Raw genomic sequence first — 26,003 nt, forward strand, 5'->3', positions numbered from 1 at the left:
AGACAAAATGATGGCTGCAAGTTAAAATTCTGTAATAAAGTACATACCAATCACCATATAGACTTGGGAGTTTTATATAATGTTTTTTTGTCTCACTGGCACTAAGGATGATCTTTGCTTTGTTGACCTTTCTTGCAGTTTTTTCCATTTATTAGTGGACTTGTCCTACTGAAAAGACTTGGGAAGTTGGTGATTGAGGTGAAAGCTGGTGAGCTCTAGCAGTGGTATTTCTGACTATTGGTAGGTGATAATATGAGAAAAATCAAGAATATGTGAGCAAACCAGCACTCTTCTCAGTCTTGATCTGAATTGAGTGAAAGAACTGGGAGTATAGAAGATGCAGATGCAGCCTGTAGTGGAACCATGTTCGAGTCCTAAAGTAGGATTTTAGCTTGTCAGGAGGCACAAAAACAGCCTGATTCACCAGCTGCTGCTTCTGTATGTCCTTTGCTCAGTCGGTTCAGTTTGTTATTCAGGTATTAGAACGTTACTAACTTCTTGAAGCAAGCAGGGATCTGGGTTTGTGGAATGCTGTACAGCTTGCTTGAAAACTGTGTATATAACTTCAACCATAGTTGTGTTAGACTTCCTCTTTATATACGGAGTAGTATGAGAATTACTTCTGTTTCCTTAGGAAGAGCAGAAAGGGTAGAGAACACATGAGATATATGTAGCAGACATAAAAATGTTAGTATTTGTTAAGGCTTGCAGTTATTTTTACTTTGTCGTACAGCAACAATAGTTGAAACAGCATTTCTGATAATTGAGACACCCATAGCTTTAATACATGTTTCTTTCAGGGGAATGCAGAGTATTGGTCAAACTCAGTGTCTGCAGAAGTGTGTATATAGGTTGCTCTGAAAGTAATGCCTCCTGTTTGTTTCCATGGAAACTGCAGTGGCACAGTGACGCTATTTTTCAACACAGTTGCCACTGTTAGCTGTGTGTTTTAACCAGCAATGAACGAGAACCTGCATGCTGTGCTCAAAAATCTACTCCAGCCAAGTGGTTTGGGGGGTTCCTTGGTGCGGGCTGAGAGCTCAGTTTGTGTTTGAAGTGTGATTAATTGGTGGGCTCTTAAGGGAGACCTCTTTGGGGAAGCAAATGTGTTCTCAGAGTTGATTGAGTCTGTGGTTTTGCTCATGCAGAAATAATGATGATCAGTAATGTTTTGGTCATCTGAACAGTCCTCTAGATTTGGTGTGCATCCCAGGTGTAGTGGATTATCTTTTCTGCTTTTCAAATTTAACTTGAAATTCAGCATCTGAAAAATGCTGATTTAACTGCTGTCTTGTTTTCTTTACTGTACCTTCTCTTAGTATTCTTCACCTAATCTATTCCTACAGACTTTTACGTGATTTTTTTAATGCCCTGTGCTCTGCTGCTAAGTAAATTTTAGGGTTTTTTTCCTACCTTCCCATCCCCTTCAGATCCCTGAACTCAGAGTGTGAGTCTTGTGTAAGTGGTACTCAGCTTGAATTTACTTTCTCACCTTAAGTCATCTTAATTACTTTGCTTTGTAGTATATAATCCATTTGTATCTCCTTACTTCTCCCTGCTTCTGTCACAGTGTGCAACTCTAAAACAATGCTTTTCTAATATTTATATGTGGATATCTGCTCAAAACAGAAGTGTGACTTCTGGCAGTTGTTTGCTGTATTCTTAAGATTGTTCCTGTTTCTGCCAATGTTTATTTCTGGAGTAGTTGTGTTGCTTGTCATGTTTGAAGCAGTAAAAAACCTTTGAGAAAATACTCAGTCCTCTCACCAAGTGACATGCATGTGTTGTCTGTATCATAAATCTGTTCCTTAAAATGAAACATGAATAATTTGCGCTTCAATAGCAATAGACTGAAATATTAATGACTATATTAAATTTGAGTCTGAACTATGTACCTTATCTTCTTTTGTTATAAAAAGTGGTGTTGAAACACCAGTTTTGAAAGTGAATCTCCAAGTGAGCTTTAAAATTTTTTTTTTTTTTTAGTATTGTAATACTAGAAAGGACAGAAGGAGTTGCATAGGAAAGCCTAAGTGGTGCAGGAACCAACTGGAACGTTTCAGATGCTTTTTTGGGGGGTCTGTAGCAGAAATGTTAAGTCACAGCTTGAAACAGTGGTTGAGCACCTGGTGGAAGGCAGGGCCAACCCAGAGGAGCTCAGCTGCATGCAATGCACCTGAGTGACTGGGAGGGGTGGAGCTTTGCACCCCCCTGTTACTGCTGTGTTCTATCACATGGCATTACAGGGCCTTACTGTTCACACTTGTGGTTTGTAACCCTGCATCTGAGTATTTCTAGCAAAACCCATTATGCTTTTCAGAGACAATATTAAGCGTACAGAACTTAACTTTTTTCTATGTGCTGGCAGATGCTAATGAATCCTTTACTTTGGTGTAAATCAGAATTGTGGTGCACCTGTTCCTCTGCCTCACACTGTAGAGGATTTCTGTTATATGCAAACAGAAATCAGGGGAGCTTAGGATTTACGCTGATATATTCCTGCTGCTTCTCTATCAGTTATGAAGTAGTTGACTGCTTCCTTATCTATCTTTCTGCATGTCCTGTGCTGTTGTTATCTTCTCAATATGTTTTAAAAAGTAGTGGATTTTTTTTCTGTAGTGGGAAGTTTGATCTGACCTGTGGTGTTTCTGTATTGCAGAAACCAGTTGTGTTGAACAAATTCCTCTGTATCTTTCTTGTGTATTAGCAATATAGTTGTATGTTATTTCTTCTGTAATACTGAATTTCTATACAGCTTGTATTGCTTCTGACAGTTTTGGGTCTTCTGTGGAAATAAACAATCCCAATGTCAGTTTATGCATATTGTATCTTTTCCCTGTTCAGTGGAAGCAGGTTGACTGAAAAGATGAAAAAAACTACACACAACTGTTGCAGCCTCTTCTTGTTGTCACAGGTGGCGACAGACAAGGTTGCAGGCAAGCTGAGCTCTACTCTCTCATGGGTGAAGAACACTGTATCGCACACCGTCAGTCAGATGGCCAGTCAGGTGGCAAGTCCATCTGCCTCCTTACACACTACATCCTCCTCTACCACTCTGTCTACACCTGCATTATCACCATCCTCGCCGGCACAGCTGAGTCCAGACGACCTAGAATTACTGGCTAAACTTGAGGAGCAGAACAGGTAAATGCAAAACTTCTCGATCTACAGACTATAGTAATAAGATTGAATTGGTTTATTGTAGCTTCAACATTGAGACTGTTAAAGTAGGTTGCTGTTCATGGTGCAATGCCTTAATTTTAAGGTTAAGAATTAATGTTCTAGAGGTGTATATTCTTGAAGAATCTGTTTTTGTAGAACGTTCAAAAGAGTTAGCTTTCTGGTTTTAAAGAAGTGCTTGTAACTGCTGCTTATTCTAGAAATTTACATTGAAGTCACATGATATTCAGTATCCCAACTGAAATGGAATATCATAGGAATGAGACCTCTGTGTAATTTCCTCACATTCTTAGATAAAAATGGTATTTTTATAGGCTTTTTGAAATGTGAACTACCTCAGAATTCCTTTGTTTTCCTTCTTGATTTTCACGGTATAACCTGCTCACATGTAGCCTTTTAGTGTGTTACCCTTTTAGCTATGATGATGTACATGGAACAGGATTTTCTGTTGGAAATACTAGAAAAGTAGAAGCTGCTATTCTGCTATTTAGTTTAAGAGTTTGAGCAGAGTTCTTCAGTTTATATTCTGTAATTTAGTCTGCAGCTCGGGTCATTTCATACAGGTACAGCTAATAAAGGAGGCTTTGCAGTTTCTTCAGTGTTATGGCTGGAGGCGTATTCTTACAGATAGAGCAGTGTTCAAGCATCTTTTATTTGCAAGGAATAATAGATGCGTGCTGCAGTTATGCTAATAGTGACAGGTATGCAATGACTTAATTTCATGAAGGAGAAATCCTTAATCAGTCATTCCTGTTTGTCCTGAATTTTTTTATACACTCCCGTAAGAGGTAGTAAAACCAACTGTCTCCTGGCATGTCTTCTCTCAATGTTCTGATTCTGCAGCCTGATAGTAAAGTAACTTACGAGGAAATTGTAGCTGTCTAGTTCATGTCTGAGAATGGAGGTCAGCTTTTAACCACGTTATGCTCTTTTCCTTATGGTTTATAGGATTATCTTTCATTTGAAGGTGTGTTGTGATTTTTGCTGTGCTAGTAGCCATTTAAAATTTATCGAAAGAAGAAAAGGAGGTAAATGGAGTGCTTTTAAGAAAGCTAATTTGCATTTAATCTGAAGCTTTCAGTTCTGTTTATGACCAAGGGTCTCATTTTTATTTGAAAAACTGTAATCTGTTCTTTGGACTGCTTATCTTTGTTAGGGCGTAAGATTTGTTCATCTAGAGTAGTTATATTAAGCCCTGCAGTTAAGTTAGTTTGCTTTTTCAAAGCACGTGAGCTTGGGCTTGTTAGGTTTTCTTCTTCAGGTTTGCATTCTTGATTTAGTACAATTTAGATTAACTTACCTGTTTTCATTTGATTAATTTTTTTAAGACAGATTTGTTGTTCATTCTCGCATTTAGTTTTGTATATGAATTGTAATTAGAGGTTGTCCTATCAGATATCTCACACCAGATGTACTTTCCTTGTGAGACCCAATACTTGAAGTAAATTAAAATGTGGTACTCTTATCATGGAGAGTGCACTGTAGTTTTGGAAGTTTGAATCTGCATTTTAACACAGTGAGAAGGAATTGTTCCCTGTGTTTAGCGTACAATAGCTGGTGCTGGGTAGTTGTAAAGGTTTAATTTATGTTCTTGACTTGAACATGAACAAGAACAATGTGAATTATTTAAACAGGCTAGGAACTGAAAAAACTCAAACTATGTCAGGCTGTGAATGTATTAAACATTCTGTAATCCAGTTCTACTGGAAGTCTCCTCAAAATAATGAGGTAGCTCAGTCCAGAGTCCTGTTGTAACTGTTTGGCATTAGTAAATCATTTATAAAGTTTTAGGTGAAGGAAATCAGTTGTTGAACCACGCGGAACTTGCGTACTACTTACTTTGTAAAGAACTTCCCATTTTCAAATCCAAGGACAATGAATTTATCCAGGTAAGGTTAACCTACTGAAATCTAGTGAAACTTATATAAAAAGAGCTTTGGTAATTAACCAGTCAGAGCCTTTTATAATCAATATGTTTTTATAATTGTGGTATTTTTTCTGTGCTTGTTTTTCATCAGTAATTACTTTGCTCTTTTGACACTGACTCACACTGATAGAAGGAATTTTGAGTTAAGTTTTCATTATGCATTGGTATTTTGTTTTTTAATGTTTAGAAACCTTAGGTGAAAGCTGGGCACTGGGAAAGCTAATAGAAGTATCTCTTAGCTGGGAGCTTAAACTGCAGGTATCCTGAGACTTGTGTAAAAGGGTTATGATCTAATAAGTACTTAAAACAAGCTTGCTAAAATGTTGCCAGGCTTTTAGATTTTGTGCAAGTGCATGAAAAATTACTGATCCAGATCTCTCTACTTCATGAAATGTTTGTATAAGTCTCTCTACCTGATAATCCCAGTGCTCATATCCAAGTGCTGGGCTTTATCCATCCATTAGCTTTTGTTGCCCAATTCCCATTTGTTAGGACTGAGGTTTTTTCTCATCCATTATAAAAGCAACACATTGAACAGTTGTCAGCATAATTCAGGCATTACAGAACTGTAACTTACATTATTATATGTCTGTATTTAACTTATCAATGTGTATTGTGTTAATGGGGAGATTTTTGACTTTCCTTTAAAATTACTGTCTTTTCCAGTACCATTGACATTCAGAATGATTGTTGAGAATGTTTAACTTGTTTGTTTGTGTTCTCTTTGTCAACTCAATGCAAGAAAGCCCTTGATTTTTTTGTGTGTGTGTGTTGCTAGTAAGGTCAAACCCTCTTGCTGGTATTTATACCTCGAAACCTGCTGACCATCTGTGTTCAGCTTTTAATCTCCAGTTGGTAAATGTGTGGAAGAAGTTTGATTTGTGATGCTTCTGTGCTTTCTCCAACTTTATTAAGATCTTGTTCAGGAGGTTGTAAGACGCTGATTAAAATCTACATTCTGTTATTTATGCATAATGTGACACTTTTTATATGTTCCTTAAAAGGCTGCAGTGTAATCTGCTATTCCGGCTGCAGAAATACTTGAGTGATTATAAATGGTAACATTGAACAGTTCTATTTAAATTTATTACAGATGGATGTTGGAAAAACTCCACCGATGGAACTCTATGCTTGTTCTTTGCAATGATGCTGGAAGCACAAATTTGTAAAAAAAAAAAAAAAAAAAAAAACCAAAACAAAAACAATAGTGTGGCAATAGCATGTTAAGAACATGTAGTTTCTTCTTGTTTTTGTGTGTCTGTGCGTGGTTTCTTTGCAGGCTCCTAGAAACAGATAGCAAATCCTTGCGATCAGTAAATGGGTCAAGAAGAAATAGTGGATCTTCTCTTGTATCTAGTTCATCAGCTTCTAGCAATCTCAGCCATCTTGAAGAAGACTCATGGATCCTGTGGGGGAGAATTGTGAATGAATGGGAAGATGTACGGAAAAAGAAAGAAAAGCAAGTTAAGGTAGTTGGACACATTTGTAGGCTGGATTTGTAATGTGATAGCTTTTTGGCTCAATTTTTAAGATAAGCAAGTAAGAGAAGCTTCTAACTGTATCTATTTCAATCCTGAAGCCTTAGTGCTTCTTATGTAACTGTTATTATACTTCAGTTTTGTCTAGCAAATGTCTTATTGAAAACCAGCTGCATATCATGAATATACCAAAGCTTTCTGTCTGATTATGAGAGATTCCCTTTAATCACGTAATTGATGTTTTCAAAATGGAGTTACCTGCTTAGGATCATATTGCAGCTGGATGCTGTGGTATCTTTTTTTCCCCCTCTGAACAGTCTGTTTAAAAGCATTCTTATTAGAGGAGCAGATCATTATATCGTATGAGGATCTGATACAAATTAAGTTCAATTGTTCAGGCCAAGTTTGCTGACCCCTGGGATAACATCAAGTGGAAGAAAACAGTTTCTAAACTGTTTTAGAAGATTAGAGAAATTTTGGCCTGTATATGTCCAGTCTAAGTTGTGGGCATGTGCAGGAACAGAATTCAACAATAATTTATATTTAAATTAAAAAGTATTTAGGGCATTTAACATTTGTGTTTCAGAGGTAGAAAGTACTGGAAATGTAGGATTTTTATTCGTGGGTAGCCTATTCTGTTTTGGTTCTTTATTGGCTTTAGTCTGTAGTTTTATGTGCAGAATACAAATTTCAAGGTCTTTTGAATAGTTCGAAGTTCATGTGTGTGAATAGGTTGTGGGAAGGCAGAACAATGGGCTAAAGCAAGTGTCTTTTATGTGAAGCAGTTGTGGGGAGAGAACATGACCTGAGAGCGGAAACAAGGGATGAAAATGAATTCAAGGCTCTATGTTTGCATAGGGAAAACAGTTTCTGGAAAGGTGTTCCCAAAAAGCTGTGAAAAAAAAGACCCGTGAACCTGGCAAGGAGAAGCAGATTGGTAATATCTAGATCAGATTGGATAGAATTCACTTTCTGAACTGCTTGCATGTGGGCTTTGTAAATCAAGTGTCATGCTGCTCAAGAATTGTTTGGAGAATAAACATTTATTGAAAGTTAGTCGATTAAGTGTACTTTTAGTGAGTTTTTCAGTGGTGAAATAATTCTCAGGTGTGTGGATTTTTTTTTTGCTTGTTTGCCAAAATCAAGCTAAACTTTGGAATGCTTGAACATCCATACTTTGTTGTTGGTTGTGCCAATAGTTATGATTTTAGCAGCCTAAATTTCATTTCATATTGACTATGAAAGCTAGCCTTAAGTTACTAGATACTTGGCAAGTTTTTGAAGTGTTAGTCATGGCTGTATGTGCTTTCCTTGTATGATATGTGATATGATCTATCCATGTGCCTTGATCCTCTCTGGAACTCTTCCTGTTTCTGAAGAGATCCTGAAAGATGACGCAAGTTCCGATACTGTGTAAGATAATATAACTTTAGTGATACTTAGGTGTGTTTTCCTGCTATTCCTCTAAGAGTGTTGGTGGAATTAAACCTTGTTATTTTGGTCAAGCAAGCGCATGATAACTTAATGCAAGAAACTAACTAATGATTTGTTTATGCTTTTAGACTTTTTGAGGCCTTAAGTGACTGAACTGCAATCTGATAGTGCGTTGTTGATGTAATAGCTAGAGATAAATGCAGAAAGCTGTCTTAGGCTTGTTGGTTTGGAGTTGGACATCCTTTGAGAAATAACTTAATGTCACTGTCATATCTGAACAAATAGTTGCAGTGACATTACCAGAAAGGTTCTGGAAAAAGCTGGTGATCTTTAGTATATTGGAAAGCTACAGATAGTACTGCAAAACTCCTGCGGTAGAGTTCAGGCTTAACAAATAATTTGAAACAAGAGTGTCTATGGATGTTACCAAGTTCAAAAGATTAGTTAATATTAGTATAAAAATATTAATATTTGGAGTAGTAGGATAGGTACTTGGACAAATAGGAATAGAATAGAAGATGGTTCTGACCTCAGAGTAAATATCAGCAAAATAAAATAAACTGACCTGCAGGAGACAGTATTTGATAGTAGTTCATAAGGCTTCAAAAAAAGTCACCACAAACAAAAAAAACCTGCCAATGACAAAGGAACACTGTTGTCTTGAATTGACAGTCTTGTAGGCAGATTCTAGTTGCAGAAAGTACTACTAAACCTATTAACTTTGACTCATACTTTCCCTTCAGTTTTTCAGGTTAAGCAACAAAGCTTTTTTCTACTTGTCTGTTCTGAAAAGACAGGTAACATACTTGGAATGTGATAAATAGATCTGAGAAGGTTTGAGTTGTATAATAACTAGCTGATTTTTATTTTTTTCTCTCCAGGGGGTTTCAAGTAAATGAAGCAAGCTCAGTTGATGTAAACAATGTATTCTTGGTCTGGTGTCAGAAATCACATTTAAATACTTCCTTTAAATGAAAGAAAACTGAAATACTGGCACAAGAGAGAAATTAGACATTTTTGTGAAGTGTGTGTCAAATGACTTCTGATAGAAATCTTGTGCACTTTTTTCTGGCTGTCTGTGCTCCATTTATTTTTCAATTTTTTTGCCATTTATTTGTCTTGAAAGTTATTCTTAAGCAATAATTTCTTATATCTTAAACTAGAAATATAATTAAGATTACTTTCTTAAATAACGTTTTGTGAAATATTAAAAATTACTATTACTCTTTGGCCCAGAGAAGTTCTTGTTAAAAATGTTTTCTTAATATTCAGCTTTTTTCACGGTTATTTACTTTAAAGCAAAACAAAAACTATTTTAATTGTCTAAATTAGCTAATTAAAAATCATTAATTTTTATTACCTGCCACTTATCTATCAGACTGCAGTTGAGGCTTACACCTTATGAACTTCATAACTGGTTTGTGACATAATGTATTATTTTCAGGAAATATTAATGATTTTGTGTCCCTCTTTGTGCTTTAGGAACTTGTTCGAAAAGGGATACCTCATCATTTCAGAGCAATTGTTTGGCAGCTTCTGTGTAGTGCTCAAAGCATGCCAATAAAGGATCAGTATTCAGAGCTTCTGAAAATGACATCTCCTTGTGAGAAACTAATAAGAAGGGACATTGCTAGAACGTATCCAGAGCATGATTTCTTTAAAGAGAAAGACAGCCTTGGGCAGGAGGTTTTATTTAATGTAATGAAGGTAAGTCAGCATTTCTGTTCTTGAAAACACATTAATGAGGGTAAGCAAGCACAAAGGTTTAGAAAATAATTTACATTCTGAATGTGTTGTGTCAGTTTCACGTGTCCTGTTTTTTTAAACTTACTCTGCTTTCCAAATTACATTTCAAAGGTAGCTTTCAAATCTTGTATTCCTATTTAATATGATTTTATAAGAGATTTAAAACGTTTGCTTACTAAACTTGCATTAAAACAGTTTCACGTAGTAACTGCTGATAGCATAATGGAGAAAAGTGTGCCATGAAATAAACAATACTGACAGATGACAACAGAGTAAATCAAAACAAGCATTCCATTTTCAAGTGTTGGTGAGCCTGTGCGTGGTAGAAGAAAATGGTAGGTGCGAGCTAATATGCAGATGTTAGTGCACAAGCACAAAATGAGATTGCCATAAAATGTCACTGTATTGCCCCCATTCTACTAGAGCTTATATTTGTAAGCTTCAACATAGCTTCAACATATGTATATGTAGCTTCAACAGAGAAGTCAGCACTTTTCTAAATCATAGTAACTTCCAATTCTAAAATACACATGGAAACATGCAGAATGTGTGGAAACCACCTGTAAATAAAACTACTGCTCTGAATTGTTCTGAAAAAGACTGTTTCTTTTGTCAGATCTTCTGTAGATGTAGTAATCCTGTGCATTTGGTATGGAAACCTCCTTATCTTTTAAGACCTGGCAAATTCCTGTGAACTGCAAGCCTTTTTAAGTGTGTGTTAGTGCACTGAAGGCCAACAGAGAGCGAAGTTCATGTCTCTGTGTAGCTGCAGGTAGCAACTAAATATCTGATCACATTTTTTGTAGGGAGTGTCTGTTTGCTGTGGATTTGAAAGAGCAAGACAAAGTTGTTATCGAAATAACAGCATGGGCTAAGATATATTTTTATTAGCAATGAGGATTTAATAGTTTGGAGTCTTACAAATGTTATTTTGTAGGCTTATTCTTTGGTGGATCGTGAAGTTGGATACTGTCAAGGAAGTGCTTTTATTGTTGGATTACTACTTATGCAGGTAAACACTGTATTAAGAAATATATGAACCTTGAAAATCCCTGCTAGATTGCATAATGTGTCACAATGGTTTGGAAGGAATTTTGTGGCGATTCTTAATTGCTGTTTGTTAAAATGTAATAGTGAAGGGCTGTCTTTTATTCTGCAAATCAAATGAGAGTATTCTGTTTCTGTCTTTTGTCAAGAAGCTACTAACTTTCTGAGTGAGAGAATGCATTTGTTTCTTAAAGCTAAGGTGGGATCGCAGTCTTGCAAGTTACTCGAGGACATGTTATTTCAGCTATTGATTAGTCATTCCAAATCTATTACACTAAACCTCTCAGTTCACAAGTGTCATATTTTAAAAGGTGTCTTTGTATTACTATTCAGTTTTATAAACCAGGTTATAATATAAGAAGTTTTCAGGCCTCCATTTCAGTTTAGCAGTCACTTGATAGGACCCAGCATATACAAAGAAAACTACAATAGCAATCATCAGTTACAGAGAAAAAGCAAAACACTAAATCTTCCCAAACATTCATTCTGTCCTTATGCTTTTCCTGAGTTTTTGTTTCTGTTGTTTTATTTTTGATATAGATGCCAGAAGAAGAAGCGTTTTGTGTGTTTGTTAAATTAATGCAAGATTACAGACTACGAGAACTCTTCAAACCAAGCATGGCTGAACTGGGCCTTTGTATGTACCAGTTTGAGTGCATGATACAGGTATATACAAAATCTGTCAAACTTTTCAGTAACTGAGGATAGTGAAATTGGAAATTGCAGTTCAAGAGCAGGCTTGTCTGTTGATAATAGACTGTTATCTGGCAATAGCTGATTTCAAGACTGCAGGAGAAAGTCTGTGTCTGTACGATGTACTTTTTAACCTTTGACAATGTCATGAGGACTTGTTGCTGTACTTCGTGCCTATGAATTGTAAAGCTTGCACTGAGAACTTTGACTGAAATGTCTTTGTACTCAATTTATAGCTGATTTTTTTTCTAAAGTAGAAGAAAAGTTAGGCTGACAGGAACAAGTAGGCTTAATTTTGTGATATGGAAATGTTAAATTACTGCCGTGCAGTGTAGAAATACTACAGATTATACTGCCATGTCTGCTGCTTGGTTCTTCATAATGATAAACTTTCATATCCCGTATCAAGTGATATTTCTTCTAGTTGTGTGTTACGTAACTGCTGGCTGTGGCAAATACCCGTTATTTTTCCCCATATATCAGAGCCATTTGCACAATAAAAACTATTTGCAAAAATGTATCACATTTTTTTTCTCATCTTTTTCTCCAGGAGCATCTTCCAGAACTTTATGTGCACTTTCAGTCTCAGAGTTTCCACACTTCTATGTATGCATCATCATGGTTTTTAACTATATTTCTTACAACTTTTCCACTACCAATTGCAACAAGAATATTTGATATCTTTATGTCTGAGGTAACTACTCAATACTTATGTTCTGTTTCAAGAGTAATGGTTAAGAGCAGCTATTTCAGTAGTACTGTGAAGACTGATCTGATGGGCAAATTTCAAATACCCTTCCTTTGTAGATGTTTATCAGTTGTTTGGTAGGGGAAGATATCTGTACATGTAGTTTAAGGAAAAGCAACTACTTATTTGAGCATAGATGCTGTATGCAACTTTATAGTCTAAACCTGTTGAGGAGTTATCATATCTGCCAGAAGTTCTGGATGTAATATGATAGCATCATGCAACAGGGGCATCTATTTTTCAGTAGTTCAGGGTGGAAAATAAATCTTTTGGGCCCATGTTAAAACTTCATGGGGACAAGCAGATGAGGAGGAGGGAGTATAGAAGAGCTGCTTCTGTTTAGAGGATGGATAGTAGCCAAAAGAATTTATGGAGTTATTCAGTGGAATTATCACTGATGCCTAAGGTGTATCTAGGGTTAGAGCTTTGGGTGAATGTAAGTAGTAACAAACCAAAGCTTTTAGTCCATTTATGCTTTTCCTCTGCAATAATGTTCTAGAAAACACTAACTCAGAAGTGGATTCCTTCCAGATTGTGTACAGTATCTAGGATATTCTTGAGTCAAGCATTCCCTTGAATGTGTTTAAATTGTTCAGTTGTGTTATACCTTGTTTGAAACAAAAATGCCTTTTTTGAGAAGTAAGTACCTGGTTTCTTTTTTTATTCATTGTATATTAGTACCAAATGTATTTAAAATTATTGGTAAAGCTCATGTAAAGAACTGTCATTCAAGAGATTTTTAATTCTGTGGTAGCACTCTGAAGAGGATCTGGTGTTAGGATAAGTAGCCTGACTGTTTGTCTTCAGTACAAAACAAGGAACCCAGGATCAATCTGTTGTTTAAAGATTTTTTTTATTTCCCTTTCTTTTGTTTGGGAAACTGGGTAAGCTTTCCAATGTTCTTAAATAATGGAATCATCTTGTAGCGTTGACAGTACTATGATTAATTGTTGAATATTATTTTAACTTCTATTTACAGGGTTTAGAGATAGTATTTCGAGTAGGTTTAGCACTACTTCAGACAAACCAAGCAGAATTACTGCAACTTGACATGGAAGGGATGTTACAGGTAAGTTAGATTATAATATTTTAAGAGATGTGTATGGTGTGTGTTTATTTGCAGCTGTTACTTATATGTAATTTTGTGCTCTGATTGCTTTTAGCACTTTCAAAAGGTCATTCCACATCAGTTTGACAGTGGTCCAGACAAATTAATCCAAGCATCTTACCAAGTCAAATACAATGCAAAAAAGATGAAAAAGTAGGTATAACATCTTGAGAAAAGGTCATACTATTGCTTGGAGTTATTGTTTGTTTGTTCAAAACTAGTTACTCATTACTTCACCTTGAATTTTCCATGTCTAAATTTTTGGGGGTTTTATATTGTGAAGAGTTAAAAACTGAAGTACTGTTTGCAAGAGAATTCTACTAAAGTGGTATTTACTATTGTTCTCGAATATAATCAAATCTCACTTAAAAACTAAAGCTTCTGAGGGAAGCTGCATGTTACAGAAAATTTGGATTTTGGAGGATTTGAATAGAAAGTCTGTTGTGGGATGGGGTGGTGTTAGGTGTGTAGTATGTAGCTTTTTGATGTTTTTTCTGTTTGTTTTTTTGAGGGTGAAGTAGGGAGGGGAGGATAATTGTAAGGGTAATCCTGATTCTGAGTTTGAAATCCTGAGTATAATACTGCTACTTAAGGTTAGTTGCATGTCTTCACTTTTCTGCCGTCTGTAAATCGTACTGATAAATCAATTTACCCTTCTTGTGCTTTTCCAGGGTTAAGTTGGGCAATTCTTAAGGCAGGCAGCTTGTAGTATATTGCGGTGCAAGGAGAGTGGATGTGCTAAGGTCTCTAGGGTCTTTCAAAATAAGTTTACTGCTCCTGTCCACTATCAGAGTAAGAAGTAGAGCCCAAACTTGCAGGGCAAAAGCTTTCTCTGAAAACTAATATAAAAGCTTGCAGTTTAAAACACTACAATTCAGGCTAAACTTACTTGATTGCATTTTGTAGAGGCACTGAATATCACAGCTTGTGTTTTTTCTTGTTGCCATTTTTTTCACTGGGGCAGTTTTGGAGCTTGCATGAGACAGACCAAAAAGACTTGCCTCAAAGCTCTTTGCATCCTTCTGTCCTCTAAGCCTTCCTAGCAATGTGTTCCTTTGACTGACTATACTGAATTGATTGTTGTGTAACTGCATTGAGTGGTTATTGTTGTTCCAAATCGTTGCCATTTCAGATCTGTATCTCATAAACATTATATGAGCAAGCACCCACATTTCAGATGTAGTCCAGCCTGCTTATGTCTGCAGAAGTATTTCTGTGCTTAAACTAATTTTAATGTCCAGTCCAAGTATTTACAGGAGGATTGTATTGGCAACTTTCAAGTGGTTGTTTAAACGGAGGAAATTTAATCTATTTTCTTGTTGCTTGTTAGGTATTAGACCATTTGTCAGTAACTTTTCTAATTATCCTTTACTATTTCTATTTTTTTAGGTTAGAAAAGGAATACACTACAATAAAAACAAAAGAAATGGAAGAACAAGTTGAAATTAAAGTAAGAGAGCCTCTATAAATTTACTTATAGAGTTAAGTTCAGTTCTTAGATGTGGATTATGTGTCTGATCTGTGTATCTTAGAATTGTTTTGGAAGGGACCTCTTGAAGATCACCTAGCTTCAACTCCACTGAGACAGGCAGAGATACCTTCCAATAGATCAGGTTGCCCAGGGCCCCATCCAGTCTAGCCTTGAATACCTGTAGGGATGGAGAATCCACAGTGACTCAGAACAACCTGTTTCAGTGCCTTACCACCCTCTGAATGAAGGATTTATTTCAAATATCTAATCTAAATCTGTCCTTTAAAGTCATTACCCTTTATCCTCTTTCTATTGCCTCTGATAGAAATTCCCTCTCTAGTTTTCTTGTGGATCCTCTTTAAGTACTAGAAGGAAGGACGTGTAGCTGAACATGTAATTGAGGTTCCCACTTTGTTGTTTTCAGCATTTGTATTGGACTGTTTGCTCATAAAGGGTGCTTGACTATAAGAATTCTGGTGAACAAATTTGAAGGGGATCAGTGGAGACCTGCTGTACATAGTTCTTGTTAGTTTCTGCTACTAAACTATGATTTACAAGACAACCTCATTTATGAGGTTCGCAACGCTGTTTTAAGATGTGGATATCCCATGTGGAAGACTTGGAAAACATTTTAAGGAAGAATTTATCACAGTTCTCTCAATTACTTCAAGACTGGTTTTGAGATTCCTTTATTTTTTCTCTTATGCCTTGCACATAAGGTTAGGTGTCCTGTCTGCATTCACTTCTCCTTATGGAGATTCTGCAATACAGAATGATTGCAGAATATTTGATACATAATGTGGGGTTCAGGAGATCTTGGTCAAAAAACCTGCAAGTTAAGATCTGCTCATACAGGCTTAGGTTCTTTTACTGACTGACCTGCTTCCTATACTTAATGGCAACGTTTATTTGCTTTTGTTATGTAAATAAGCTTATGTTGTGTTTTCTTTTCACATTTAAGCTTTTTAGAGGTAGTGAGTTGTATCCTTCCTTCTTGCCATGCATTTCTGGTCGTTTGTCTTTCAATGTCAACTTCAGACAGCAGTTCTTCAGAAAAATTCAGTGACATGCACCGGAGAGTACAGAAATTTTCCATGCTTTTGTAGTTTACCCTTCTAAACAAATAGTAAGACAGGTAGCATTCTTTACTTGCAATCAGGGTCTGTTGGGGTGGCTTATCAAGTTAAGATTTGTATGAAATACATCAGATAAAAAAAAAAAGTACAGTTATTTCTTACTTTGAGGTAAATAATTGTTCATATAGTTTCTAACAAGTAAAATTAATTTTTTATTGAGAAGAAAAGAAGGGGAACCTCTGTAGCATCTCACTAACTTGTCCTAGTGAAGGGATTACTTTTTCACATCCCTTTACCATGAGGACTGTGTCCTGCTCTGTTTATGAAGAGGAGGCTAATAGTGTTGTGTGGTTAAGCCTTTTGGTTCACTGACTTTCATAGGGCACCAATACAGTTGCTTTCATGTTGCACGATACCTTTCTTGTCTTTGTTCTGTCAAGCTGTACAAACTCGCCTTTTGAGTTAGTACATCAAATAAAAAGGATGTTTAAAATGAGAGTCACTGCTCATGTTTGTATTCATATTGATTTCTTGCAGCTGTGATAAGATGTTTTGGTTTTCATTTTCTTAAGTTAACCTGCTTGGCCTTAGCAGACTTCCATAACCTGAGAATTAAAGTTCTGAACTGTTTCCATTTCAGAGGTTGCGAACTGAAAATAGGCTCCTAAAGCAGCGCATTGAAACACTAGAAAAAGTAAGTAAGCTAGTGACCAAATTTAATCTGTTGTTCATATTCATTATATCGATTAGTCATCTTATATGAAATGGGTCTCATAACTTACTATTTTTTTGTGGTTGATTTACAACGTTCACTAACAGTGCTTAGCCAAAAGCGTGGCAATAACAAAGCTGTTAAGGTCAGTGCTTATAAATGTTTGTCTGTCTTATTTGAAATTGAACATCTTGGTATATCTGACTTCTGTAGCATTTTATTCCTCAACTGGAAGTATCAAAATACAGAAGATTTCATAGAATAGTGTAATGTCTGGGTGGAAAAGAGGTTATTGTGAGAGAATCTTCACTTCTGATAATCTGAAGTTGCTAGGTGTTTTTATGTAGGAGCAAAATAATCAGAGAGGTGAAGGTGAAAGATTGTTGTCACTGAATATAGCAGAGGGATGTTGCAGCATTCACGTTTGGTACAGAAGTCTGCTGCTGTCAGCTATTAATTCATCTTAAATGATTTGGAATTTTTGTAGAAATTACAGATACAGGCAGCTGGGGAAAATAATTTCTCATGGATATAGTCTAAAATAGGGTTTTGTTAGGCTTCTTTATAGCTGGATATAATGTCCAGGTGTGCACGATAACTGTTGTCTTATGTACTGATAGCATGCAAGCATTGTACTTTGGCTTTCCTGCGTTGATATCATGCTTCGTGTGACAGACTGAATCTAAGAAGGTGTGCTGTAGCATGAGAACATTCTTACCAATTTTGACTGCAAATAACAGCTGCCTTTCAGCAAATGAACTGTGGTTTGGGAAAAAATGCATGGTGTGAGGGACATCTTGTGAAAAGAAGTTGTGACCAAAAATTCTATGAATCTAGTTGTTTCAGATCTTGAATTGTAGGTAAAGCTAACTGAAGGGAATGGACTCTGATATGTTTAATTCTGTAGCAGATGATGTTAGTGTTTTTGTCGTGGACTTACAATAGTAAATATCCTTGGTTTATGCTTGATTTGCAGAGGATCGAAGTCTGACTTTTTTTTTTGCTAAGAACTCAATGATGAGCCACCAGACAACTCATGTGCCTGTAAATCCTGTGTTTTAAATTTCAAGATTCATTTTCAGAATATCCTGGTCTGATTGGAATTGAAATGTTTCAAAATGAAAAAAAATATTTATATTAATTATCCTCGTCCAAAATTCTTGTCATCAAAGCATCTAAGAACAGATCATAAAGTAAAAAAGAAAAAAAAAACTTCATATAATTCTTCTCTTGGGAACTTTTTAAAATTTCTTTCCTCATCCTCGCAAATGATTTACTTGTGATTTTCTTAGCATACTGTAATGGCAAACACCTTAAGATGTAACCTTACTACATTTAACTGGTAGTTCCTATCAACCAGTTCAAACTTTGTCCTTGGAATTTTTATAAGATTCTTGGTTTAACCATCTCTGAATAGAATGCCATCGAATCTGTGAGAATTGGGTGCTTGCAAGGGTGATAGAGTGGAGATGTCTTTAATGAAATTATAGCAAGGTGAAGGAAATGCAGTGCTTGTCAGCATGCACACTTTTCTTATAGTACTTCGGTAAGGGAAAAGACTCTGTGAACTGTTTGAGTTATTGCTAAAGCTCATTAGAACAAAATATTAGCTGTCATAGTTGAAATTTGCTACTTAGGTCTTTCAGTTTGCACCATTTAATTTCCCTGCTTCATCTTTGTGGAAGCATTAGTTCTGCATGGATATTTCTGCACTTAGTGGAGTTGCCTTTGTTCCTTTTGTAGTGTTCAGATAAAAATAACCAATCTCCTGTAAGTGAATTCTAAGCATAACAGAAGTCTGGCTTTGGTACCTGCTTGTATCAAAGACTGACTCATTACATCTGTTGCAGTAAAAGGCTGCTTCCTGCAATTTCCAGCCTGTGTTGCCTTAACTTACATAAGAGCTGTTAACTTTGTAAAAACAAGTTGCCTGTATAGAAAAATGGGTAGAATTTGGACACTTTCTTTCTCTGCTCTAGTCTTTTTTTTTTTGTCACTATTATCACTCTTTTGTTTTTTCTTTTCCTTATTCCTATCTGAATTTTTCCTTTGTAGGAAAGTGCTTCCTTGGCAGATAGATTGATACAGGTATAGTCTTCTAGTCTTCTACTGTATGACTCTTTCTACTTTCAGAAAAAAGACTGCTTTAATGCATGCATACTTGCATGCTGCTCTCTATCCTTGCCTTGTTGATTTGGAATAAATATATAGCTAATCTCTTACTAGAAAGTTGTTTAATATATTAAAAAATATAAAGCCAGTAGTTGCACGTTATAATAATTTTCTAACCTAATGTAATTCTGGTGGAAATTTTTGTTTCAAATGGATTGAAACGTTATTAACACTTCAATTGAATATTGCAAACTTAAATCTTTGCATGTACAACTGAGTAATATTGCATGAATTGACTTCTATTGAATGCAGGTACACAATTGTGCTTGCTGAAAGGATATCAAGCTTAGTAACAAAGTACTAAAGCAGCTGCTTAGTACTACATCATCCAACAATTTCTACTAATTGTATTCCATGCTGTTTGCAAAATCAATCTGAAATATGCACCTGAGTACTGCAAAGGCAGTCTTTCTTGGATTTGTCCTCAATTGCTTTTGAGGGGAAAAAACCCACATAATTATGTCCTAAGGGACAAGTGACCAGGGCCCAGGAGGCTGAGGAAAACTACCTCATAAAACGGGAGCTGGCCACCATCAAACAGCAGAGTGATGAGGCCAATACTAAACTGGAGCAAGCTGAGAGTACCATCAGGGAGCTCCAACAGCAGCAGCAATGGGTAAGGAGCCTGGCAGCACATCATCTCATGTTTTTCATTCACTCGTGTTTGTTTTTCCTCATTGTGACATGGTGTCTGTGCTGTCCTTACAAATGCTTGTGTATTGTGATTTCCCTTCTTAAGAAGTATACAAATTGGACTAAATGCTATTTTGATCTCTTCTTACTGATAGATGATGGAATTCATACCCTGGATAAATGTAAGTTTAAAAAAAAAAAATCGACAACAACAAAACAGCAAAAAAAAAAAAAAAAAACAACCAAAACCAGCACACAACCTTTTCATGTCTAAGAACTCCAGCCATGGCAAACTACGTCAGTCTGAATACTCAAACTTGAGAGTTGATGATGCCATTTCCTAGCTTCTCATTTAAGTTGCGTGCTTCAATATTGATGTTATTTTTTCTGGATATGTGCATATTTTCCTGGCATTTCTTTTTGCAAAACATTAGTGAAGTAGCTATCTCTTGCTTTGGAGTCAGTACAGGAGTTCGTTAAAAGGTATGGATTTATGTGCAGGTGGAACGGGAAAATACATGTTAGCTGCTATATTGAGCAAATACTGTGTTTGTATGTACTATGCATTTTAGGTTGTGCAGTGTGCAGGACTTTAGACCGCTACTGTGAGGCTGAAGTTACTTTCCCTAAGTCACTTGCAAGGAGTTTGGTATCCTCTTTCAATAGAGGGAGGCTGCTTATGCCATCTTCACTTGCTGGATACGTTGTGTGTTTGCATTGTTGGTGTGAGTATACCTGTACTGCTTCAAACAAGTAGTATGAAAGTACTTGTTTGGAGCCCTAGACACCTCAGGTATATGAAATGTGATGTTTTAGAACTAAAGCATTCTGTAGCTACTTAAGGGATTTCCCTTATTGGGCAGCACAATGGTTTATTTTACCCAGCACCAAAACTCTGGAGGCACTTATATTTGTTTTTGGGAGGTGGAGAACAGATTTACTGTTAACTTAGATGCAACAGTAGTTTATTATTTCTGTTTAATGCATTTAGCTGTACAAATGATGCATCTTCTGGAATAGTTGCAGGGCACTGTAATTGAGCTGTGACACTGTAATGTGTAATGCTGATTACTTAATTTTAGCTATATTTTCTTCAGGAAAAAGCATGGAAAAATGATGACTGAGGAAGTTTTATTTCACTTCAAAGATTGTAGCATGACAAATGTTTATAGATTAGAAATATTCCTTTTCCTACTGTCTAATTATGACAGTAATTTGGAAGCATACAATAATACACTTGGAGTGTGTATTAGTGGAGGAATCCTAGTGACTGTTATTTCCTGTGCTCATTAACAAGTTAGACCAAAAGACCATGGTAAAATTTCAGTTTGTGACTCTTCAGAGTTAAATTATTCAACTGTATCTGCTAGTTAATGAATAATGTGACATTGATAGCTAATGCTTTTAGTTATAAAGGGAAGCCTTATTGGATGGCAGTAATGGGGAAGCCTGGCAGATTGAGCATGGGAATCTGAGAAAAGATATGGGAAACTGAATTGCAAAATTGTTTCTATATTGGATCTGTGGGTACAAGATATTGATTAGGTACTGCAGGAATAGAGAGAAAGCAATGCAAGAGTGAACAACTAATTTAAGCCATAATTCCTAACCTGTGTGCTTGCAGCTTTGTTTTTCTCCACTTAAGCGAGAGAGTGACAATAGGAAATAGTCTGAGTGTGTTTGGAGCTGAGGCTGCAAATTCCTGGGGTTACAGAGGGGTTTTTACTTACTAGATGGTACATTTTTGAAGTGCAAGAAACTGTACTGTGGTGATAAAGACAGCAACTGAATTAAGGTGGTGAAACTTCTGCCCTAAGCAATGGGAACTACGTGTGGGGGGGTGGCAGGTGGCTGCACCTCGGGCACCACCTAGTGGGAAGCCACGAATTCTGTCTGAATTCTGGTATTTGCTTCAAGAATCCCCTAGTAAATCTTACCACTGTCTAATGCCAGAGGCTCCTGGCAGTCTGCATTTTCAATATCGTCTTCATAGCTGCTTTGATTGTTTTTTTTCCAGTTACTTCAATTTTGTTTATGGTTAGCAAAAAAAAAAAAAAAGATTGCAGACTGTACTGATAGATGGCTGCATAGTTGGTCTATCAGTTGAAGGTGCAGCATCTATCACTCATACCTGGTAACCTGAATCTCTTCCAGTTATGAGTTCTGTTTCATCATGGTAGCAAGAACATTGTACAAGCCACAGTACTTGTAAGAAAGTTAACCTATCCTTACTTTAAAAAAAAAAAAGTAATGATTTGTGTTTAAATATTATCTGGGGCTTATTTATAGCTGTGCTGTGAGAGCACAAAATGGGTGGGTGGATTAAAAAAAGGTAAATGTTGAAGATCTTACAGAGTATGTATGTGCCTTTGAAGAAATGCTCCCTTCTGATGCTTTTGCTGAGGGGTGGGAATTGAGATGGGTAGAAGAACATCTTTCTGGCTGTATTCCAACAACTGAAGTCCAAATTACATGCAGCTTTAATTTTTTCTGTGTTGCAATATTTGTAGGGAGTTTTTTAGTTGAAACAGTGAAGTCTTAAATCTATTTAGAGGTATTTGTTACCATTTTTTTGAAGTGTAAGTAATGGAATTTCTGCTATAGTTCTCATCTCAGATGACCTGGAAGTTGTGCTGATGTTCATATAATGAATTGCATATTAAGAGTCATCAAATATGTTCTACATATTTATGAATATATTTTAGGTCATTTGGAAACAGAAGTAGAAAAGGAGGGGAAGGAAGCATAAAATAGTAAGGCTTGAGATGGAGACTTCATGTATCATTTTACTTTTATATCTTTCTGTGGAGCAACTAACAGTGTAATGTTTTTAAAGATAGTGCATAATGCATATACTTTTTTATATTGCTACCTAGGAGAAACATTTTTAAAGCTAAAACACCATTCTGAAGTACTATTGGAGTTCACTGCTTCAGCTGTTCATTTGTCTAAATGCCTCTGAAGAAAACGATTGCCAATCTGCTGCTGTGGCAAGTGAGGTCTTAAATAGAGAAATCTGCCACAGACTTTTCCATGTGGAGGGCAACTGGAAGATTAAGAGGAACGCAGTTTGTTTCTTCTCAGTAGTTCTGGTCAACTGTGATCTTTATAGATGAAGTTGTGCCTGACAGATCTTGTTCTCAGGTATGCTGAGGGCAATGGTGTTTGAGGGATTAGGTGTGAGGGCAGTGAGACTGTTCTAATGTGCTCCTGGAGGTAATTTTTTTTTGCAGTTTTTTTTTCTGAAATTTTTTTAAAAAGAGATTTTTGTTGGGTATATAAAAACAAATAATCTAAGGATTTCAGCCATTAAACATACCTCCAGAAAACAAATATCAGTCTTTCCTAGCAATACTTGAATTCTTAGTGATCAGCCTGATCATTGGTCTGAATGCTTAAGAATTGAATCTACCGAGTAAGAGGCAGTTTGGGAAGCTAAAGGTGCTTTATTTCTTAATTTTGAGAAAGCCCACCAGGTGTTTTACAAATGTCGGAAGTTTAATTGACTAAATATTCTGATGAAAGCATATGCATTTTGCAGGGTAACTTAGCCATATATTTGGTTATAGTTGCAGCAACTGCATTCTCAATAGTTTCATTTCAGAAACTCATACTGGAGTTACTAATAACGAAGAGCGTGGTAACTGACATAGGGAGAATAAGCTTATAATGAATATTGCAACCTTACCAAAGGTTTTGCTTTTTCATTCACTTTATTTTACAATATACTTTACGTTCTGAATTTTCAAAAATACTTCATTGAAGCACTATAGTTAGTGTTTAAATGTATAAGTAAGTTAATTGGGCAGTATAGGAAACTGGAAAGGTGTTTTGTAAACAGATACATTTATATACATTACAAAAGTCATATTAAGAATGTTTGGCAATCTTGCTATGTGGCACATGAAGGAATAATTTGGAAAAAAAATAAATCAGTTATGTGAGGCTAAGCACAAGGATTTAATTCAGGGGTAAATGACTGTAAAACTGGGTTTTTAGTATTCTAGGTTATAGAGGCATCTTCTCAAGATATGTCAAGAAAAAGTGTTTCTATAGTGAAAAGGTTGGAATGGTGCTCAGAAATGTGGATTTGTGGTGTTCTTTGACACTAATACAAGGGCTTAAGGCAAACATATAAAGGCTATTAAGACAGATATTTAGCAAACAAAGTAGGATTTTCTAACATCAATTTGATTATAAATTTGTCGGTTTTAGTAATTTAACCTAACCTTCTGTTTTTAAAATTAAAAATCACAGCTTTGAGCTTCTGAATATTTTTAAGAATTTATTTTGATCTTGGTTATACCTTATTGCCAATCTGTCAAGACTGGGTTTAAAGGAGTGGCATGGCTGTTTTTGATGTTTGCTTTGTGGCTAGGTATGTTAGAAGCATTTGACTGTGTCTTGAGTAGGCCAAGTCTGAAGGCAGATTTAAAAAAGCTGTGAGCCCAAAGCTGTTTACATTACTCACATTTGTTGTTGCCAAATCAGGATGCATTTAGTTCTTCAGATCCATTATTTCCACTCCATTTCCTGGAAAGTCTAGAAGGACTCCAAAGAAAGCATGCTGTGTTCGTTTTTGTTTCCTATTCTTTTGCTTGTGGAATCTGGAACAAGAAACTGAGAGTCCGCCGCTCCATCTAAGTTGCTGTTTATGTCATTTGATAAACTTGTTCAAACAGCTAAGGAAGAAGAAAGCTGTTGCCTATTCTATGTCTCTGCATATTGTTTCATGCGCTACATATGCTCTCCTGTCATGTGCAGTGATTCTAGAAACACACTGGCATTGTCCATCCATTCTCGCCTGACGTTTCAGTTCAGGGCTACCTCTGCTACTTGCTGTGTGAAGACAATATGCAGATTGAAAACAGTACGTATTAAATCAATGTTGTGTAAGGAAAAGTTAATATCTTTGTGCATTGTTCTTGGTGCATTCAACTGTGCAGCTAAGTAGGTCAAGCACTTTTAAATGGATAGTCTCTGTGATGCTGAAAACTGGTTGCATAGGCTACACTTGTCTTCCAGTGTTTTGTGTATACCCCTCTGTTGTAACTCTGTGGATTCATATCCTGTGTATTTTAAGAAATGTAATAAAAATGTATCAGTAAACAGGTAAGTTTGATTAGTAGATATGGGTTAGATGTAGTTGACATATACAAGTATAAAAATAAGAAAATACTTCTGTGGCCACGTAATCATGTGTGATAAATTCCTATTTTGCTCTGTTAGTGAAGTTTGTGCAGTGAAAGTTAGGGAATGTTATATCCTAATAGCAGCATACAACTGAAAACTTTTCTGTTAATTGAGGTTTTTTTTTATATGAAGAACTAAGTTGTTTGAGGCAAAAGCAAAGCAAGATATGGCTTTATAGAAATTCATGGAATATTCCTTAAATTGCCTTGTAGATTGAATAGAACTTTCTTTATGAATCCAGGTATAGTATTAATTTGTCACAGTGTAGTTAACAGCATCAAAGATGTATTCAGTTAATTCCTCTTGATATAAACATTTGGGGTAGCTGTGCATAATCAGTAACTGGACAGCTATGGTTTTAGTATTGTAACAGTACTGGATAACAGTAATTTAAATGCTGATATAGGATGCCATGACAAGTCATGCAGATCTGACAGTGGTGGCAAATCTCAAGTTATGTTAAAGTCACTTGGGGAAAATAAATGTGTTTTTGAACTATTGACTGGACTAAAAAGTAGTGAATATGATTTCAGTTGAAATTATCTGTTGAAAGACGCATTTTTACAAAATTGTACTTAAGCAGGTGTAATGATGGCTCTTACTTTTAAGCTCTGACTAATCAATCAAATAAGTTAATGATAAATTAACTTGACTCCGATTGTGAGATTTTTCTCTTTCCCCTAAAGTTCAGAAAGAGTAGCTTTAAATTCTGAACTGATATTTTAATACTGAAGTACTGTGTTAAAGTGTGTAATGCTGAGTAGTAATAGACTTGGACTAAGTTTTGTGTGTACCCAATCTGATGTAGACTGGACCTGTGCTATTGGTATGCCATCCATCTAGAATGGATATACTACTACTTTAGTCCTATATTTTTTTCCTCTTAAATCCATAGGGCTTATCCTAAAAATATATTATAAGGAAGAATATATATTGCGTGAGTAAATGAGAGCCTAAAGGTTGGAGTGAAATAAAGAGGCAAACCCAAGTAACAGTGCTTTGAAGCATATGTGACTTATTTTAAATCCAAGGTTATGGAAGGCTTCTGCTGAATCAAAGTTTGAGTAGGGATCAAGAGAAATCCTCAGATTAACCTTGTAAATAGCTAACCTTAAGCCTTTTTTCAACATGCCACAAAATAGCCACAGATCCTTCTTTTTTTTCCTCAGTTTGGATAACATTGAAAAGAAAGCATGAATCATTGCTCATGAGTACTCAGAGGGATCTCAGTCTGATCCTTTGGTCTTGTATGGTTGAAGTTGTTTGTGAAGAGTAGTAATAGAGTTTGTACGCATACCAGCGGGGATAGACATGTTAGTAGACCTTCTGTATCTTAAAAAAGTATTTCTAATCTTAAGCATTTGAATGTATGTTTTTCACTTCAA

At 36.0% G+C, this 26,003-nt stretch overlaps 1 protein-coding gene across 8 annotated transcripts in view; it reads left to right on the plus strand.

The window, feature by feature from the left end:
* EVI5 (ecotropic viral integration site 5) overlaps nucleotides 1–26,003 on the plus strand; it is an 89,870-nt gene that overhangs the window by 26,409 nt on the left and 37,458 nt on the right. For 7 of the 8 annotated variants that reach the window (XM_090146345.1, XM_031614818.2, XM_090146338.1 and 4 more), the window contains 12 exons: nucleotides 2,915–3,144; nucleotides 6,387–6,576; nucleotides 9,502–9,726; nucleotides 10,703–10,777; nucleotides 11,353–11,478; nucleotides 12,056–12,199; nucleotides 13,233–13,322; nucleotides 13,417–13,514; nucleotides 14,751–14,811; nucleotides 16,549–16,602; nucleotides 18,676–18,708; nucleotides 19,262–19,408. In XM_090146345.1, the coding sequence (XP_090002471.1) occupies nucleotides 2,915–3,144; nucleotides 6,387–6,576; nucleotides 9,502–9,726; nucleotides 10,703–10,777; nucleotides 11,353–11,478; nucleotides 12,056–12,199; nucleotides 13,233–13,322; nucleotides 13,417–13,514; nucleotides 14,751–14,811; nucleotides 16,549–16,602; nucleotides 18,676–18,708; nucleotides 19,262–19,408 (1,473 nt within the window). The remainder of the gene's footprint in view (nucleotides 1–2,914; nucleotides 3,145–6,386; nucleotides 6,577–9,501; nucleotides 9,727–10,702; nucleotides 10,778–11,352; nucleotides 11,479–12,055; nucleotides 12,200–13,232; nucleotides 13,323–13,416; nucleotides 13,515–14,750; nucleotides 14,812–16,548; nucleotides 16,603–18,675; nucleotides 18,709–19,261; nucleotides 19,409–26,003) is intronic. The other variant, XM_031614819.2, reaches the window with a different exon arrangement.

This window comes from Phasianus colchicus, chromosome 9 (genome assembly GCF_987193195.1).
Source record: "Phasianus colchicus chromosome 9, bPhaCol1.hap1.1, whole genome shotgun sequence".
NCBI lineage: Eukaryota > Metazoa > Chordata > Aves > Galliformes > Phasianidae > Phasianus > Phasianus colchicus.